The sequence below is a fragment of the Desmodus rotundus genome, chromosome 1 (assembly GCF_022682495.2).
Source record: "Desmodus rotundus isolate HL8 chromosome 1, HLdesRot8A.1, whole genome shotgun sequence".
Lineage (NCBI taxonomy): Eukaryota > Metazoa > Chordata > Mammalia > Chiroptera > Phyllostomidae > Desmodus > Desmodus rotundus.
Window position 1 is genome coordinate 150,386,094 of NC_071387.1, and position 14,186 is coordinate 150,400,279.

A 14,186-nucleotide genomic window follows, 5' to 3' on the forward strand; every position below is an offset into this window, starting at 1 on the left:
TGCAAATTTAAACCTATGCAATGATAAGGAATACTCCACCCTTGTTATATTTTGAACTTGATAGAAGCTGAGGTCAGCAGTGAGCTAATTGTTTTAGTTAATCATTGATAACATCACAAGAGCTGGCCCTTGGTTTCCTCTGGCTTTTCTAACCCTCTTTCAGTCACCTTTCTTTTGGCCTTCCCCTGTCTCAGCAACCTAGTGCTTCCTTAGTTTGGAAAGACTTTGCCTTCCTTAGTAATCAACTAATCCCTGCAGAGGGGGTATTCTCATAAAAGTTCATGGGTGTGTGTTTGTTCCTTTTTGAAGGTTTTATGTTGGTATTGTGAATACTTAAAAGCCTTAAGTGCTAAGCTGTGGGATTTAGGCATAAAGACTAGATAGATCCCTTGATATAAAAGTTGTTTTGGGCTGCAGGGTCAGTTTGTCCAGCACCATTCACATGCCTCCATGTAGGCACCTCCCACTTGAAATCCATCCCTGTTTCCCTTGTGAATAGAGTGCATTACTTTGGGAGAGGCATCTGGTAGTTGGACACTAAAGGCTCTTACCTGGCAGTAGTAGCAGTGGGGTTCGGCATCAGCACCTTGCCTACCTTCAGTCACCGTCCATAATGCGCCCTCAGCTCTGCACCTCCCTCCTCAGAGACAGGAGACAGAAGTGCTTTTAAAGTAGAGGAATATTTCTTCATAATTTTGTTCCAGGAGAAATCTATATTTTGTACTTCTTTCTGCTTTTCTCCATTGCTAGAATTATTGCAAGCCAAGTATTTCTTCTCACATATAGTAAAAAGGACTTTTTGAACTCAGTTATTTTTAGATACTGGTCTTAATGATTTGGACAAGGAGTGCCATGGAACTTGTCTTTCCCGTAAGATTCAAAAGCTGTATTGTTCTTAGTACTGCTTATCAAGTGCAGTGGTCACTGTGGATTAGACACTGCATTAGATTCGACGCATGTACTTAGATAAATATAGCAGAATGTTTTAGTAGTTCTCTGGATTGGCAAGTTGGAACCCTGACTCCATCTCCTACTAGTGGTGGACCCGAGCATGATTACCTGCTCTCTGTGCCTCAGTGCTAGACCTCTGTCTGGAGCAGTAAATGAGTTCACCCGGTGCTTAGGGCAGTCTCTGGTACCTGTTAATGGCTCCATAAATGTTTTCCTAATTATTCCAGTAGCAAACAAGGTAGCTATTGTTACCCCCATTTTAAGACAAGGAAAGTAAGACTGAGGTAGCAAAGTTCCAGACAGTGACTAGGTAGCACTGGTTTAAACTCAAATTTGTCGTACCTCAAGACCCCTCAAGACTTCTCAGCATGGAAGTTTACATTATTTTTGTTTTCTCTGGTTCTCTGGGGACTGGAAAAGAGGACTTGGTTGATGACATACTGCTGAGCACATCGTGTTTTCCTTACAACATTTATCACGTGAAGATACCTTCTGAAGACGGAGTAGCAGAACTCTGCCAAGGATTGAGGGTTATAGAGATTTAGTCTACGGAGATTCATGTCAAGGGAAAGATCTGACATAACAAACCTTTACCACGAATCTGTGTGTTGCATCTCCTGGGGAGGGCAGTGCCAAGCTGGGGAGGGGCAACACAACCGAGCGTTTGTCCTGGCAACGACCCCGCCTCTCTCTGGGAGGGCTCACCCTCTGCGGCTGGGATGTGGCCTGTTTATTTTATGGCTTGGAAAGGCCGTCCGGAACGTATTTACAACCACTGCCAGCCGAGCTGTGGAGGGTCCCCAACTTTTCAAGAGTTTGCAGAGTCAGTAGGACAGGGTCAGTAGGTGCAAATCTAATGGTGGGTCGTAAGGCACCACCGCTAGAACTCCACGTTGGTTGTTGGCATCATCAGGTAGCAGAAACTCCCACAGAAGCCTGAAACCCTCAAATGATGAACTCCCTCTCTTCACTGTTGTCTGCACATGCTCCCCTAGGGACTTCAAGCTTCCTCTTCTGCCTGTCCCTGCAGCGTGGTGTCCTTGGAGTTCTTCCCCAGTCTCTGTTTCTCACTGATGTCTCCATGTCTGCCTTCCTCACCCATAACTCTAGCAGCCATATCTGCTAACTCCAGAAAGAGTTCAGCTCTTTCTCTCATGCTCCAGGCCTTTATCTCTCTCTCACCACTGGGCACCTCCACTTAGAAATCACATAGATACTTTAAAAGCAATTAGTTTAAAACTGAGCTATTACTCTCTCTCTCCTGTATCATCTCCCTGCTTTCCCTCCCAGATTTGCTTCTCCCAGTGCCTGTAATCTATTCATATTACAGCCAGAGGGATCTTTAAAATGCAAACCTGATGTCATTCTCCTATTTAAAATCCTTTAAAAGCTAGTCGGGGCTCAAGATAAAGCCGAACTTCTTCAACATTAGTTATAAGGCCCATTGTGATGGACAATGGACACCCTACTGCCTCTGACTTTCTCAACCTTCTCTTTCACTACTGACCTCCCCCACCCCTCCTCCCCCACCTTCACCACACACACTTTAGGTTCTGACATATTTTCCTGCCACATATTCCGTTCTTTTGGCCTCAGGCCTTGACACAGGCTACTCCATCCACCTGAGCTCCCACATCCACCTAAGACAGGGGGCTAAGTAAGCAGTAGCCCCTTTCCTTTGGCTAATGCTTACTTACACTTGAGAGTTTCTATTTAGACATCCTTTCTTCCAGAAGACCCCTCTGCCTGATTCCCCATGTTTATGCTAAATACCTCTCCCAGGTGTTCCCATTACACCCTTTACTTGCCCACGTATTTGCAAATTTAACTTGGATTTTTCCAGTGGACTGTAAATTCTCGAAGGACAGGATCCATGTTTTGTTTGTTCAATATTGTATCTCAAGTGCCTAGCACATGAATGAATGGAGCCTGCAAAACAGTATCTCCCAGAAGTTGGAGACCCTTTGTAAGGTAAAAGTGCATACATGTATGTGTGTGTGTGTGTATTTATTATAGGTCAAGTTTTTCCTCGGAGTGTTTGGATACTACTTGCTGCTATTATGGGCGACACTAGTAGTGGTTAGTAGAGGTTTGCTAACTTTCAGTGGGAGAGGGGGCAGCTGCTGGTGTCCAGAGCCTCCAGGGATGCAATTTCTTTGACCTCAGGCCTTATTGCTGCCCTGGCTAGCAGGTGCTGAGTGCATCCACTTACCAGGGGGTGCTGAAAGCCAGATACCTGTGTAGCATAAGGTGGTGGATTTGTCCTTCATCTTCAGTGGGGAAGCAAAAATACTTTGAACATTACAGTTTAGTCCTCACTGTAAATAATTTCCTGTGATTTCCCCCCCGAGGCAGGTTTTGATCAGAGGAAAGAAATGGCGGGAAACGCTGGGAGTTTGCAGGACGCTTGGAGTATAAGCCTGCTTTCGTGGTGTTTATGCCTAAAGTGAGGACTGTCTTGAGATATTTTAACATTTGCCTCAAGTCCACTGGGTGGATCTGGGTTGCAGATTCTGTGATTCTCAAACCCTCCCCTGTATATGTGGAGAGAGAAGTCTGACATTTCTCAAGGGGTTCACATTTGGTGTTTGGTATAGAATAAAGTGCCATGTATATTAAGTTTCTCTAGGTAGATTGTTCATCCTTCTTATCCTTTTGGATCCATGGCAAAATAAATGCAAAGGGAGGGAGGTCCAATGTTCTGCTGGTCCCTGAGCAGAGGTGAATTTGCTGTGAAACCATGGTTGTTGAACTTCAGAGAGCCTCATGTGCGTGAACCCTAGCGATGTGTTTACAAGGTGGTTGTAAAATTTGTAGAAGTAAGACATTTTAATTACAGTAGGGTCCCTGATGAATAGGACCACTGTCCACTCTCACTTCTCTTGGTGTCAGGTGCCCCTGGCATGGCTGTAGGCATCTTTGGATCCAGCTAAAGAGAAGTCGAGTTGGGGATACATTTGAGTTAGAGGAATATTTTATGTTGGTCACAGTCACTCCTGTATGGAGTTAAGCTGCTGCTGACCTGGGGTAGCAGTGGCTCCCAGGAATGTTCCTGCAGGGTAGCATGCCAGCTCATCAGGCAGGACAACAACAAATCAAAACTTTGCAAGCTTATAAAGGACACATGGATAAAATCAAGGGGGAGGGTGGAGGTGGAGGAGGGAGGTGGGTTCAGCTGGGGTGGGGTGGAGGGATGGGGAAAAAAGGCATACAACTGTAATTGAACAACAATAAAAATTAAAAAAAGACTTTGCAAGCTTTAGGGCACACAAAACGTGGACCCACTCCCTCACTAGGCATAGTTCTCAGGCCATTTAGAGTCTACGCAAACGTGTGAGCACCCCACATGTTTGGGTCCTGACTTGGGATCCTAAGCTGGACAATGCCGGCAGAAGACCCTTTGCTTACATTTGATCCTTCGATTACCCCCTTGTGGCACATTCAGTTACTACCCTGTCACCCCCAATGAGAGAGACCCATTTGGGGAAAGATTTTCGCTTGAGCCTGCACTAATGTCTGAATTACATTTTCATCTGGAGCATTTTGCTTACAAGAAAAAAAAGTACATCAGCATCCCTTCTTTTCCCCCCTCACTTACAGTATGTCCTCACTGCTTTTGTAGCTATGTCTGTAGAGTTAAAAATAGGTATGAGTGGGATGCCCTGGCCCTTCGCCTGCGTGAATTCCTAACTTAACCCTTCCTACCACCACTTGTTTGGTTGGTTACAAAGAGTTACTCATTCAGCCTAATAGTGTATTTGTTGTTGAGGTTGTTTTTAAAATATATTTTCACTAGAAACAAAACACTGTGTTGTAATGTAAAAGCATTAATAAACGCTGACTGGAAAACAAGTCTTCATACCCTCACTGCTAAGTTTGTTATAAATTCTTATTTTTTGCATATTGTGCAATGCATATTGTGTCTAACTTCCTTTAAAATGTTTTTTTTTCTTGACACAAATGGGATCATAGCCATATTGCTTCACAACTTGCTTTTTTCACCTGTGTATCCTGATTATCTTTACAAATTCTTTTTAAGGGCTAAATAGCATTTTTGTTTGATGATGTCAATTTAGTCAATTAATTCCTTATATTTGGGTTGTTTTCAGGTTCGGTTTTGTTACTACAACAGATGGTGCTGTAATGAACACCCTTGTTCACATATCTTTGCATTCTCCCTGTAATACCACTTCAAGTAGAAATGTAGACTTCCAGGGTCAGAGGATATAGATACTGAAAATGTTGATAGGAGCTTCCGAATTGCCCGCTGCGTCACCGCACCAGTTTATAGACTCACCAACAATGCACGGGAGCGTGTGTTTCGTATGCCCATGTCAACCCACTGTTACCAATCACTGCAATGTTTGTCACTCTGAAAATGGTAGCTAAAGACTCCTGTAATTTTTATTTCTTTAGCAGGTTGACTGTTTGTTTATTTTTCCTCACCTGAGGACACCCTTTCGTTGCTTTTAGATAGAGGAAGGGTGAGAGAAAAACATTGACGTGAGAGAGAGACATCAGTAAGTTGCCTCCCATACTCACCTGGACCCAGAGCTGAATCCACAACCCAGGCGTGTGCCCTGACCAGAAATCAAACCTGCAGCCTTTTGGTTACGGGACAACACTCCAACTAACCAAGCCACAATAGCCAGGGCTATTTATTATTTATTGTACTCTTCCGCATATTCTTTTTTCATTAAAAACACACACATTTATTTATTTATTATTGTCTTGCAAGAGTTATTGGGATTCCTTGAGATATTAGCCCTTTGTCCTATAGTATGACACTTAACAGTAAAGGACACTTGCTATTGCATTTTAAGCTCTTAAATTCATGAAAAATCCCTTGGAAAATACTCAATTATGTGTGTAAGTTAATAAAAATAAATGCAGATGTTTCATATACATAAAAAGTTAAAGGTAGGCATTGGTCGAAAAGATATTTGGAAGGCAAGTTTGGTTGTTATCTCTTCTTCCCTAAGCCAAGGAAGGAGCCTAAGTCTGAAGCGAAGTTCCCTTGCCTAGTTTAGAAACTGGTCGTTCTAGAGAACAGTGTATGACATAAACAGATTGCCTCATTTTTCTTGATTTTACTGCCTAATACCAGACTCCACATTTAACATCTATATATAGAAAAGTTAGAACTGTTTTAATTTTATAGGAAACTAATTAGTGTTTTTGAAGTGCTTTTGACTCTGGCACCTAGATTATATCATGTTGGATGTTTGTCATGGAAACTTGTATTGTCTTATGTTGCATGAATTAGTTGCTCATAATTCTGATACATATTGAGTACAATGAGACAATATTACTTGCTATAAATATTGGGATTGCTAGAAAACAAAAATCTCTGGGTCAGAAGTTGCCAATGGACAGCCCACCGACCATATCTGCCCCACAGCCAGTCCCTCGTAGGTTAGGAACTGTTGGCATTTTGAACTACAGCTATCCCTCAGTACCCGTGGGCGGGGAAGGGGAGGGTTGGTCCCAGGACCACCCTCCCAGCCCCCATCCCTGAGGACACCCAAACCCAAGGATGTTCAGGTCCTTCTGTGAGATGGCACAGTATTTGCATATAACCTATGTTTGCGTGCAGGCTACAGTAGGGTGTGCCCGCACATCACCTTATTCTCAGGGATTCGGCGTAGTGCTTGGTGCATGGAACATTCAAGTTTGGCCTTTCTTGGAACATTCTGGGAACTTTCTTTTTTTGGTGGGGGGGGGTGGCGGTGTTTTCAATCCGTAGTGGGTTGAATCTGCTGATGCAAAACCCATGGATATGGACGGCCAACTATTGCTAATTCTTATAAATGTAGAGGTTTTAATATAAAACCCAGATTTCTGGTTTCTTTGAAAAATAAAAATTTTGACATTGATAGATAATATCTATGTTAAGTAAACTGGAACTCCGTAGTGGCTATTCTTTTTAGATAGGGTCAGGGGTCGCCAATTTGCCACAGTTCCTGCCATTTTTAAAATTTATTACACTGGCCTATTTCACTCAGTTACATTATATAGATTGCTTTCTTTTATTTGTAGGTAAATAAAAATATGAAAAGGCATGTATGTTAAAAATTTAATTTTTTCATTAATAAATTAATGAAAACTTCATAAAGCTTCTTTATTTTATTAGATTTTTTGATACATTCATTTCCTTAAAAAGGTGGTAAGAAATACAGAGACAGTAGAAGCAATAAACATTCAGAGATATCACCTTTCTTCTTCCCAACTTTTACCAACCAAGCACTCCACTGGCTGGTGAAAAGAAGATGACTGGAAAGTTTATGCTTCCCGGAGTTCCACTATCTTACGCTGTAATTTCTTTAGGTCTTTCTGTACTTTATATATCTCTAAATCCATCTTTGTCTGGTGTATTTGTTGGAGGGAGGTGAGAGAGTCATGAATTGATTTAAATCCTGGAAGAAGATAGGAGTATATTGAATGCATTGGAACTCTTTTTACAGAAGTTATTAATCAGCAGTCCTGCCATAACTGATCATATTTTAATTCAAAGCACATTAAATTTTATAAAGACCACTCTAAAAATGTATAACCATTTCTTATATGTCATAAAGATGCATTGACAATAGTGTTTTGACTTCTATCTGGCTTTATTGTGAAAATTTAATTCTTTTCTCTCCCCACCCAAATATATTGCATAATGGAATGATTCTATATTTCAAGAGAGGAATTTAAAAGTTTCTTCTTTCTGTACACTTTGACGAGAGATTTGGACGATCTCTTTTTTATTGTTGTTGCCAAATTGAAGGTAAAGACCTTTTCAGTGCCAGATGAGATTTTAACTTCCCTGACAACCGGTTGGAGGGCCGTGCGTGAAGGCCGGCTGCTCCCCTTCCCCCCCCCCCCCACCTGAGCCTCCAGCACCTTCTATCTCCATGCAAGTCTGGTCACTCAGGGCGCAGCCTCCCAGACCTCAAGCTCCTTAGGGTACAGCCCATTGCTTGTTCATTGGAGCCTCTCACATAGTCATTTCTCAACATTTTTATTAAAGGCATAAAGGAGCAACCATTAATGTGGAGTCCCTGTTTGCTAAATTCCCACATGATAAAACACAGACATGTGATTTGCAAATCCCTCTTCATGCTGTGGTTGTATTACTGGGTCGGATGAAACCAAACCTCTGGTAGGCAGGTGAGTAGAAAGCAGGGCCCTAAAAGAAGGGTCAGTTAGGTTTGGGACATGGCAATTCATTATTTCATTTGGCGAGTAGAGGTAGTGAGGGGCAGATTTCCAGTCAGAGAATTTTGTTTATATGCCAGCAACATCTGGAAGAATGAGACCATAATGTTTTTCTAAGACCTTCAAGGCATCTCTACAGAAGATCAAAATTAGGTAGAATTTACATGCATTTTTCTGAGACCTAGGGGACAGAAAATGAGTTGGAGCTTTCTCTACTATGGGAAACTTCTGGTTCCTGGGAATTCCCTTAAAATTGTGACTGGAGGCAGATGGCTGCAGCACAGCGCCTAGGCCACCTCCTTCACCGCGACAAATTAGATGAGCCTCTCAAATCAGTCATTCGCTCAGTTTAATACTGCTGCCTTCGCCTCCTTAAGGAGAAAGACCGTCATTACATCAGACTCTGTTAATTCATCTCTCTTTCTTCTAAAGTTCTGGTCTCCTGTCTGACATCTGTCCGGGCTCATTACCTGCAAGTTCAACGATTTATGCTCCTAGTTTCATGATATACCCACAAGCCAAGTCTTCATCTCCAAGGACTTTGCATGTCTAACAATTCTATGAATCTCTGATCATAGAGAGTTAAAAAAAATCTCCCATCAGTGAAAAGCTTGTGACGCTGCTAAGTGTGAATGAAGAAAGTAAACTTATTTACCTACCTTCCAGTGGTATGCTGACATTTTATGAGATAGGAAAGTCAGGTTAAATACAAAAGAAGGTCACTAATGACAAAATCGATTCCCGGCCATTAGCTCAGAGTAGAAAGCAGAGGGATTGATTGGACACGAAAGGACGGATGTTCTTTACTTAATTAAAGGTACCTGCTCACCTGATTGATATTCATTCTGCATTTTCTCTAATTCATCCCAGATGTGCTTTTCCAGTTGGCTCATCTTTTTAGACAGTTTATTTTCTATATGCTTCACTTTGCTTAGTTCTGCTTCCTGTTTGTTTGTGTTAATGAAATTCCCCAATTTGCTGGAAAGCTGCAGTAATTTTTCTTCCATTTTATTTTCAGACTTTTCCTATAAAAGAGATCATATGATGAAACTCTGAAGATAAGAAAATCTATGTGGATTTGTATTTCAGTTTAGAGAATGTTTCTAACAAATCCACTTTTTCATGTTAAACATGGAAATTCAAACAAAGTTCCCTTGTATCCAAAACTATGTTCACAAGTATAAGATTCATCCCTTTGTTTGGCCTGGTTCATTTGTAGTTCCTAGAAAGGAAGCGGGTGAGGTCTTGCAGAAACACCTTGAGGATTTGGAATTTCAGCCTAGTGTTGACAAAGCAAGGCATTTTAAATTCTGCCTGATCCGAGCTCCTTGGACATGCTCCTAAGTGTTAGATGTCCTTATTTCCTGAACTTCGTATCTCCTTGTGGACCAACTTCAGCTAGAGCAGTGATTCTCCACTGTGCCGTCTATTAGAATCACCTGGACCATACGCCACCCCCCAAAAGAATTTAATTAAATGATCTATGATGGAGCTTGGGATGGATCTAGTGTAAAAGTGCTCCTGGTGATTCTAACGTTCAGCAGCCTGAGGCTAACTAGCTTTTCCGCTCCTCCTCTCTCCCCTACAGGGAATGTGGGGGCAAGAACAGGCTAGATGGGCTTGGCCCCTTGGTTCTCCTTTCTTTAGCTCTGCCTGCCCCAGGAAGGTGGATTCAAGTCTCTCTCTTCCTGGTGGGAGGCTTCGGCCTGCAGGTGACCCTGTGGTCACGTAGTGCTGCCTACAGCTGGTGGAGGCGTCTGCCTGAATCAGGTAGGGTACCAGCAGGCCCACTGGGCTGAGATCTTACCAGTGGCAAAGCTGTAATGTTTCTCTCCATCTCGTTTCTGTTAGTTGTTTACAAACTCGGGTAGGGGGCCAGGAGCATTACTTACTGGTCTGCCTAAAGCCCCTCGAACAACGTTCCAGAAACATATTTGAATCACTTTCAAGGCTGGCAGCCACTGAGGACCCCCGTGGCAAGTGCTGCTCTCCTGCGGGCTCAGCAGCAGGGCTGCCGTGCAGGCGGGATGGGAGAAGGGCACCCTGCACTGCGTTTCCTGCAGACTGCAGCCTCTCACCCCAAGGCCGGGGGTTCCTCTACAAGGTCTGATCTGGAAAAGCAGTTTTGAAAACCTTGGATCTGCTAATGGCTCCTGGGAGAGGTACAACGGCTTGTGTGAGGCAGAGGTTTTCAGGCTTCACTGTGTCTAAGCACCACCCAGTCAGCTTGCCTGACAGCATGGGTTCCCAGGGGAGGCCTGGCTGATGCCTCAGCTCCGGACTGGGGCAAGGAATCTGTATTTTAAAAAACTCTCTTGACTACTCCAGAGGTGGAACACACTCTGAGCAGTGTGGGTTCACAGAGTTGGAGAGTAGCAAATAGGACCAGAGGCAGGCCTCTAGATTCCTGTTCTGGTGACCGCCCGCTGCCTGCCACTAAGTGAGTTTTGGACACAGCGAAGGTGCTGCGGATGTTGAACCGCGACTTTCGAGACCCTTACTCATGGCCAGACTCCTGACGAGGGCCACGCGGCAGCCTACTTCCCAATAGCAGAACTCCTTACCTGCTTCTCCTGTAGGCGCTTCAGACACTGGTTCATTTGACCCAGCTGGTCTTTTTCGTATTTGATGAACTGGTTTTCTATCCATTTTTTAATTTTCTCAACTTCCTCATACAGATTATTTGAGAGTGAATTAAATCTAAGGGAAAAATTTGTTCTATTTTAATAAATGAATTTGAACATAAAACCATAATTTTGTATTGAAAAAAATCTGCAGTTTTTTTCAGATGATGAGGCGCAGTGTGTCTAGCAAGTCCTTATGGGTGATGTGGGGTAGGGTGAGCACGCTCTGGGTCCTTGCCCTGAGCTTGTGTTCGGCACAGCTACTGCCAACACCCTTCCATACACCCTAAAATACACAGGCTCGCAGCGACCGGGGACAGAAACACCTGTCACCCATGCAGATTTCCTCTCAGGGCCCTGGGCACGTGCGTGTGTTCAGAAGAAATACTTTGCTAAGTCACCCGGGCTGGGGAGTATTACTTTATATAGGGGTTGGGGATCTTCTGGAAAGGGTCACAGTAAATATTTTCAGCTTTGCAGGTCGGTCTCTTCGGCAACCACTCAGCTCCGCAGCCACTCAGTGCTGCCGCTGCAGCTGGAAAGCGGCCACGGCTGACACAGATTAGCATGGCTTCTATTTATAGACAGAAAATGAACAGAAGAGCGCAGTTGTGGTCTAAACTAACTTCATATATGCTGAAATTTCAATTTCACACTCTATTCACATGTCATGAAATGTGATTTTTTATCTAGAGCGTATTAGAAAATGTGAGCAATAGTCTTAGCCATGGGCAGACTGGCTAAGGGAGCCCCTGATCTGCAAGGGCCACTGCAAAGCCGGGAGAGGAGCCGGGCCAGACAGACCTGCGTTGTTTAGTTCAGGAGAGAAAACTCAGAGGTAGGAAGGGGGAAGGGAGAAGGAAGAGAGCCCCCAAAAGACTTCAGGGAAGCAGAGCATTCCTTGGTTGTCTTTTCTGTCTCAGGTGAAATCTTCATTCAAGTCCCCATCGCCACCAATGGGTCTCTGTGAGTGGACTCTTGGAGGATGGGGTGGGGGGAGGACTTAAAGTGGTGCTGAATTACTCATGTGGGTAAAACCAGAAAATAATAGGCAAAGGGCAGGAAGGAACTGCTGGCATCAAGATGACGTACCATACGAGTAGTAAATAATAGAGATCGAAGGGTTTTTAAATAGGGAAGTGGATGTTATTAAAAAGGTTGGAATCAATTATCAATTTGGAAAGTCACTGTAGAGTGGCTGAAGGTTTGGGCAGAAGGAGGGGTCCACATCTGGAGTGACTAAGAGATAGGAAACTGAGAAGAGGCGGGATGAGAGGTGGGGCCTGGCAAGTGGTTTCTGTATGTGTCTGCTGCATGTCACTTGCCCATGATGAGATGTCAGTTTCAAGTTCCCTTTGAGAGTGGGCAAAATATTTGATTGGCAGGAGCAATGCATATTGATATTGGAAATATCCGATTACTTGTGGCTTGAAATAATAGTCACTTGACTGTTTTTACTAAAAATTACATGCAGATAATTTAGTTTGTGATATTTATTGTTGGAGATTGCTTAATACATGCTGGACATAAAATATTCCTCTCTGGCTCTCCTGAAAAAGTGTTTAGACGAATACTCAGAATAGACAAGTTGTGTGAGGCCGTAACCATTTTTAGTTAGACCGTGGGGCATCTAGCAATGGTATGGAGACACTTTTGGTTGTCACAGCTAAGGAACGCTACGTGCCAGGATGCTGCTGAACATCCTACAGTGAACAGGACAATCCACAACAAAAGTAATCCAGCAAAAATACCACAGTGCCGAGGTTGAGAAACCAGGATTTAGATGCTGAAATCAAGGAATGGAAAACATTAACTTTCCATAAGTTATATATAATTGTAGTATTGTAGCTACGTTCTGATCTTTGTCTCCTTGAATTATATTTTTTGATACAGAAAGGGATATTTCACACTTAGAAAGCATACCATGATTCAGGCAAGTACCTCCACACTGAAGGAGAAGCTGGTTATTCCTGTTCTTAGTCTAATGATTTCCACACACCCGTGCTCCTGGCTAACAGCTGTTGGATTTCAGACAGGTAAGCCCCCAGCTGAAAGGCGGATATAATTTTAGCCACGTCTTTCCTCTGCCTGGAGCTCTTCTCCTTAGAACGCACAATGGCTCCTGCCTTAACTTCGTTCCGATTTATGCCCAAGCTCCACCTTACCACAGAAACTTTTTGCGACCACACTAAAATAACACAAAACAACAAAAAAAACAATGACCCTTTTCCCACCCAATGCTCTCTATGCCCTTACTCTGTTTTCCTCCAAAATGCTCATCACACTCATTCGTGTGCTTTCTCCTTCACTAGAACCTGAGTCCCATGCGGGCAAGGATTTCAGTGTTCTTGCGAACAATGCCTAAAATACAGAAAGTACTAAAAAAAGAGTCACTAAATAAATGTATAAATGAGCCATTTTTTCTCATTTGATATTTTTTATTTGAGCTGTTCACCTATAAATCACAGACTCACCAAGCTATTAAGATACCCAAACTTTGACTTTCCTCTTCCTTTCCTGTTTCTGGTGGAAATTTTAATTAACAGAGGTGGTTAAGAGGGGCAGTGAATCCTCAGGTAACAAAGAGGTAGCTTTACCATTGAGGAGCCAGGCTTCACTGCTCACCTTTACTGTGTAAATAAATGAGAGCACTTACTCTTATCACTGATGCAACATTAAAATCCCTCTAAAGTCCAATGTGCCCAAGCAATATCCCTGCAAGGTCACATCAGTAATTGAAATTCTGAAATTAAAATAAAGTCATAAAGAATGAATTAGTACTTATGATCCTTTCATTACAAGGTTTTGCCTGCAACTGGTGACTCACTTTCTGGTAACTACCAGAGGGCAGACTCTGTCTGTTGGTAGTTTATTAAAACAGGAAAACATTGTTTAAATAGCATTCTCCTTGAAAGTTAACAAGGATAGAGTAAAAGTTTATGCAAATTCTTTTTCTTTCCTAGACTTTTTTCCTAACATAATGGACCTGATTTACCATGTAAAAATTACTGTTCTATTAACTGTAGAACTTATAGTTCAAATCTCAACAAAATGAATTATCTTGAATGGTAGTCACAATTTAGTTCCCAAATCCTCTGTTGCAATGGTTAAGGGGGTATTTCTATCAGACGTAGACAGATGTAGAGAGGTAGGTAGATTGATGGGTGGATGGGTGGATGGATGGATAGTTAGATAGATATTTCTTTCCTTTTTTCAAAACACAAAAGTAATATTTTAAAATTATGGTCAGAAATCTCACTAGGATAATGTTGGGTGAGGTTTTTTCTTTGAATTTTCATACTGGTAGAGTCAGGTTAAAATATATTCCAAGGGCAATTATAAGGGGGAAGTTACAAAAGAGTAAAAGAAAGTGTGACCGGGATGTGTAGACACAGCGGGGCTCAGGGCAGA

General features: G+C 42.7%; 1 protein-coding gene across 3 annotated transcripts in view; it reads right to left on the bottom strand.

The window, feature by feature from the left end:
- Positions 1 to 7,064: 7,064 nt before the first annotated feature.
- The window catches only part of FAM81B (family with sequence similarity 81 member B), a 49,840-nt gene continuing 42,718 nt past the window's right edge, over positions 7,065 to 14,186 (bottom strand). For all 3 annotated transcript variants that reach the window (XM_045197866.2, XM_053911810.1, XM_045197867.2), the window contains 3 exons: positions 10,716 to 10,851; positions 8,981 to 9,176; positions 7,065 to 7,367 (listed from right to left, as the gene is read on the bottom strand). In XM_045197866.2, the coding sequence (XP_045053801.2) occupies positions 7,234 to 7,367; positions 8,981 to 9,176; positions 10,716 to 10,851 (466 nt within the window). In that variant the 3' untranslated portion in view covers positions 7,065 to 7,233. The remainder of the gene's footprint in view (positions 7,368 to 8,980; positions 9,177 to 10,715; positions 10,852 to 14,186) is intronic.